This window comes from Glycine soja, chromosome 5 (assembly GCF_004193775.1).
Source record: "Glycine soja cultivar W05 chromosome 5, ASM419377v2, whole genome shotgun sequence".
In the NCBI taxonomy this organism is placed as follows: Eukaryota; Viridiplantae; Streptophyta; class Magnoliopsida; order Fabales; family Fabaceae; genus Glycine; species Glycine soja.
In genome coordinates this window covers 28208498-28214695 of record NC_041006.1, presented here as the reverse complement: position 1 = coordinate 28214695, position 6198 = coordinate 28208498, and the positions used below count along the sequence as shown (strand labels likewise).

The 6198-nt window shown below is 32.6% G+C and overlaps 1 protein-coding gene across 1 annotated transcript; it reads left to right on the top strand.

Moving 5' to 3' along the window:
• The first annotated feature begins 454 nt into the window (after window positions 1-454).
• LOC114412437 (40S ribosomal protein S26-1-like) lies at window positions 455-2421 on the top strand. The gene is made up of 5 exons (XM_028376339.1): window positions 455-596; window positions 684-776; window positions 872-956; window positions 1054-1187; window positions 2125-2421. Exons 1-5 carry the CDS (start codon window positions 594-596, stop codon window positions 2197-2199), a joined length of 390 nt encoding a protein of 129 aa, XP_028232140.1. The 5' UTR covers window positions 455-593; the 3' UTR covers window positions 2200-2421.
• The last annotated feature ends 3777 nt before the right edge of the window (window positions 2422-6198 follow it).

The following is a 6198-nucleotide window of genomic DNA, read 5'->3' as shown; positions in this document are numbered from 1 at the left end:
ATAATTAAACAAAATAAAAACTTAACTTCCTAGTAATTAAAAAATTGTCCATTAGACTTGTCTATTTGTCTTAAGTTTGGGCTAGGAAATAGGAATTGGTCCGTTATTGAGTTTAGTTGCTAACTTGCTACAAAATAAAAACTTAACTTCCTAACAATTATAAATTTATAATAATAATAAAATAAAATAATATATTATTTAAATATGATAGGTTAACGGACTGATCCACCAATGCACGGGTTGAGTCCACCTAACATACGGATTAAGTGGACGGAAATTTGATGGTACCAACTTTTTAAAAAAAATTAAGTCCGACCCATCTCTTACCCGTAGTGGACCAGACTAACACACGGGTCAAGACCCATTTTACGACTCTAATCTTAATTTAAGGAGACAATGTCCATTACCACACCAAGTATTTGTTGGCAAATTATTTTTTTATTATAAATGTTTTATGTTTTATTAATATTTTATTAGTTTTATTTGTGGCGTATAAATGGTCTTCTGATTGCAGCAATCTGTTTCACTCAGCAACAGCAGTTACAGCACTCAAAAACCTAGAGCGAAGAGCGTGAAGGCACCGGCCGCCGGCCATGGTTCGAGATCTGTTCTTATTCTCGGTTTCCGTAATTCCATAACCTTCTTCTTCTTTCCTTGAATCTCGTATTGTTGTTTGTTTGTAGACATTCAAGCGCAGGAACGGAGGTCGCAACAAACACGGCCGTGGCCATGTCAAATTCATCCGATGCTCCAACTGCGGCAAATGCTGCCCCAAGGTTATTATCTATTTCGCTTTCTTCCTTCCACCTTCAGATTTGTGCGAGGCATTTCAAATTTTCAATTAACCTTTTGTGCTCGCCCCGTGAAACAGGACAAGGCCATCAAGAGGTTTCTTGTGAGGAACATTGTTGAACAGGCTGCAGTCAGAGATGTGCAGGAAGCCTGTGTCTATGAACGTAATAATAATTTTCTTACATTCACCTTACTCTGTTTTTTTTTTTTCGTAGAGGAAACTCTCACACCTGTTTTGGTTTTTTAATTGTTAATTTGTAGAATACACGCTTCCGAAACTATATGTGAAGATGCAGTACTGTGTTTCCTGTGCTATCCATTCTCATGTTGTGAGGGTTCGATCCCGCACTGATAGGAGGAAGCGTGAGCCTCCACAGCGATTCATCAGGCGCAGGGTAACACTTTTTATAGCCATCTCTTTATAGCCAAATGGAGATGATATAGAGAGTGACATTTATTTACTCAAAAGTTTAGTAATGGAAGAATGTAGAGAATGTTTTCTCATTATTTGGTTGTTAAAAAATGACACTGAATTTGATATACTCTGCCCTTAAAGGAATTTAAAAGTAAATTGTGTACAGATTGAATTTCAAATGAGTTCCCAATTGTATAATCACATTGATCTGCAAACAACATTTTCTATATTATAACGCTAGCTTGCCTTGTTTTGTTCCTTGATGGAGTTGAGTCTTACCTCCCCACTTGACCATTGATATTGGAGTAAGTCTTCAATTTTATCCTTATCTGTTACCCTCTCTCCTAGTTGATTGTTTAATTAAAAAAAAAAACACTATTTAAGTAGTCTCCAAATTTGGAAAATCCCTCAAATTGGGTCATGAAGTTGACTAAAATACATCAACTTAAAGGACTAAAATGTTGTATATTAAATACTTTAGGGATTGCATAAATAATTTCATTACCTTAGGGATTATTTAGGAGAGAAGGTAATATTTTAGAGGTCAAATTATTGGTTTATTCTTGATATTGTGGATGGAGAGTTTGACAAAAATGGAAAGGTCTTAGATTTGAACCCAATAGTATCAAACTTGTGTCTCTTTTATATTCTTACATTTTGAGCTGTATGATCCAGAACTCAACATACAGACTTGTATTTGTTCTCTAGTTTGCTAGAAAATTGAAATTCCAATGAGTTAGTTAATGGTTATAGAAAGAGTTATTGTCTCTTTTGAATGTACAAAGGCAATTCGGGAAAATGTGCTCTATTTGTGTGAATAAACTGTGGTTATATGGATATAAACTTGTTAGCAATAATTGAATAATTGTTTTATTTTATGTATCTTGTTTGATGAAGTTTATTTGTCTCGTTGCCAGGATGATGCACAAAGGCCTGGTCAGCCTGGTCAAGCTCCTCGTCCTGCTGGCACAGGAGCACCTGTTCGAACCTAAAAGCAAATCCTAAGAAAAAGCCTTGATGTTATGCTCTGACCAAATCCTAAGAACAAATTTGTTGCTTAATTTTGAACATATCAGTTTTGTGAAGGGGTATTTTGTTCTGATTATCTGCTCTAGTCGTTGGATAGTATCTTGCTGGTTATAATTTTGGTGGCTATTATTATGAAAGTGGAACTTGATATAAGTTTTCATTGAAATTGGTTATTTATTTATTTATTTCAGATCTTATTAAATTTTATTATATTACGTTTACTGATTTTTTATGCCATTGGCCAAGGGAACCTCGAAATTCACTATGCATACGCCCCTTCACATAACCATCTATTTACACTTGATCTAGCCATATATATATGTGAACCACCACATATTGTACCAGGCAAGCCAAATGCAAAAGCTTGTTTCTCGAAATTTGCTCAACTTCCCAAGTTAAGCTCATGGCATATGGATGAGATGAGGAATCCGACTAAGGATTTCTATGTGGCACGGTTACCAATTTGGTTCTGTAGAGGATAAATTATCCAAGATCCCCTCCTTGATATCTTTGGTGGAAAAGTTTGGCCTAAGGTGATAGTGGGTCAAATGCCACACTTGTCTAGTTAAGGGATAGTCGCCAATAATATGCAAGTTTCCTCCCTCCACACACTCGACAAAGCGGACCTTGAAGCAGAATTACACATGAAGAGCATTTCTTAGGAGGTCATTTACTTCTGTTTTTTTGTTTTTTTTTAAATCATCCAGTTGGTTTGCTTTTAAAATCAAATTTAAATTAATCCAATCTAATTTGTTTTAGTTTTAATTGGACTATTTTTTTTACAGGAAAGCTCACTAATATTATAATAAATGGTGAAATACACAACTTAATCCAACGTCAAATATAACATCTCAAATAGGACTTATTGTAATATAATTCAAAGTTAAAATTGTAAGTTAAAATTCAATGAGTGTATCTCAATTAATAACATATTGAGTTTGTGGGAAAGAATCTGGGTTTAATCTCAAAATATAAGTTTGGAGAATTTTAAGTGTGACTATTTTAATATTTAGTAAAAAAATATAACACTTCAAGTATATTCACAATGGGATTAGAAGACTTAAATAGAGCAACAAGTCGTTTAACTGCAAGCTGGGGGGAGTGTTTTGAGGAACAGTCTTTTCGTTCCTTTCGAGTCATTAAGGATTCGGGAACTTGCCATACCATCTTGGCACTTCTCCCAATAAAAGGGAAATAACTATTTCCCATTCTTATCATAGTAATGGTTCTTCACAAGAATCGGGATAATTGCAACCTTGAAAAAGTTGGTCTTAAACTTTTGTAGGATGTTGTAAAGGGCCGAAACAACGGTCTCTTAACTCAATGGATCATAGAAACTCACCTTGCCTCCTTCGGCTGAGTACAAAAGTAATATAGGGTGTTGTTAGGTGCACCCAGTATTATTGTTGGTGTACCCAGCATTTTTTAAAAATATCAAAATTATCCCTGTATTTTTTTCGCATTAGTGATGAGTGTGCGTGAGGGTGGTCTGTAAATCGTATAGATCAAGTTGATCCGTAAGGTTGATACGGATCAAGTTGATCCGTATGTTGATATTAAGCATACGGATCAAGTTGATCCGTAAGGCTTCTACGGATCAACTTGATCCGTGTTGTTCTATAAAAGGCTTACGAATCAACTTGATTCATAAGCCTTTTACGGAACAACATGGATCAACTTGATCCGTAGAAGCCTTACAGATTAACTTGATTCGTAAGTCTTTTACGGATCAACTTAAAAGGCTTACAGATCAAGGATATTTTTGTCATTTCATCTTAAGTGCTGGGTGCACCAACAATAATGCTGGGTGCACCTAGCAACACCCAAAAATAAGGTAGCAGTCGGCTTGATAAAGGTATAAAGGCAAAGAGCCCGAAAGGCCTAAATAGCCACCCACCCATTTGGATGCAATTATGAAGGAGCAACATTCAGTATCCAAAGGATACTCATAGTAAAGTCATGAATGGCATGACTACATGGAGGCCCTGGAACATGAAGAAGAAATCTCTAGTCTTTTTACCCTTCCCTAAGAAAACAAAGTCGTGAGCATGAGTTCGACAACACTGAAGAGTAAGCAAACAAAACTCATCCTCGTCAATTGGGCAACTTAAAACGTAGCTTAGGAAATTCTATACGTCAGAGATACTGTTGAACTTGAAAAAATATGCCTCGACTTCCCCACTCACCAAGAGTATCTAGCCAAGGTGGTCGATTGATGCTTTTCATTTTCTTTAACAACTCTTCGCACATTGGGCATAAATATGCATATCTAAGATCTAATCTATCATGTTATCAATTTTAGTAAAGAATTATTGTTTATTTTATTATCATATTTATTGTTTTATTAAATTATTAATTTGACAATTCATTGATTAAAATTAGAGATTTGTTATCATGACAAAGATTATGATAATGAGAAACAAGTTCTTTATAATTTTAATTTAGATTGTTCTTGATTGTAAGATTATTGTAAATAGGATATCAATAATCTGGATAGATCAATATATATGTAATTGTCTTTATTGGATAAAGATTTCCTTTATAATTTTAATCTAAATTGTTCTTGATCGTAAGATTATTGTAAATAGGATATCAATAATCCAGATAGATCAATATATATGTAATTGCCTTTATTTGATAAAGATTAATAGATATTATTAATTAAGTTGCATATATAAATGATGTATACCTGTATGTCATCATTGAACTGACTCAATTGAGATTTTTTAATGGTTAAATTTACCATAAACTGTCAATAGAAAATTCTCAAGAGATTTAATAGTTTTCTTCAACCTGATATTGTTGTAGTAATTAATAGGTTATTTATTATGTTTTGATCCCGGACACCTAATGCTTTAGAACACTTGTTGGATAGATATTAAATATGATTAAATACTTGTAGAATTAATGATTAATCAAGAAGGAATTCATCAATTCTTGGTAGTGAGTTTGAACTCTATGAATAAAATTATATCCGAAAAATTAAATGAAAGAAGAAATGAGTTTCTTAAGTGATTATAAGTTAACTCAAAAAAGAGTTTGACAATAATACCAATATCATAATCTAGAGTTAATCTAGAGTTGCAAAAAATTATTATATTGTTCTTCTAATGGTTTTTGAAAGTAAAATGTTACTTTATGCTATTCAGACGTTAAGGAGTGTTGCTAGATGTTTACCTTGATTAATATATTAATTTAATTAATATATTATCAGCTTAGTATTGAACCTATAGGTCGCATGCAAACGAGTGTTTTAATATCTATTTAGAAAATTATTTTAATATTTGATAATAAATTAAATTAGAGAATTTAATATGATCAAATGATTAATTAATTTCCTAAGTAAAATATTATTATATTTTTTTTGCTAGCACTAAAAATATAAATAATATAAATATTTGGTGAAATAAAAGAAACAACCGAAGGATTTTATGTTTGGAATTTGGTTTGAAGAGCTATTACATACAAGTTGGACTTGGTCAAATATTATTTCTAATTTCAAATTGCTAAATGGTTAACTACAAAAAATAAATAACAAGAAACAATATTTTAGAATGACTTGAAAGATAAGATGGTTCTTTCGATTTTATCACAAATTTGTTCTCTTCGGCGTACTATAAATACAGCCTAGGGTGCTGTACGTTGAATTGACTTGTTATTACTTTTCTTCTCATTCTCTCAACTATTGTTTCATATGTAAAAGTTGTTGACGAATATAGATTAGTCTTAGTGTAAATACACGCGAAATCTTCATATTATTTAACAAAATCTTTATATTTCAAGAACTAATCAACATGTACACATTTAATATGTCATTTATTTAAAGATAATTTAGATACAAAATTTTTTTTTTTCATTCTGCTATGTGTGTTGTTTTGAACACCTCTTTTCCTTCAATGCGCTGAGATAAGCTCAAGTGAATTCCTAGAGTTCGAGGCGTAGAAATCTCCTGAAAAGGAAAA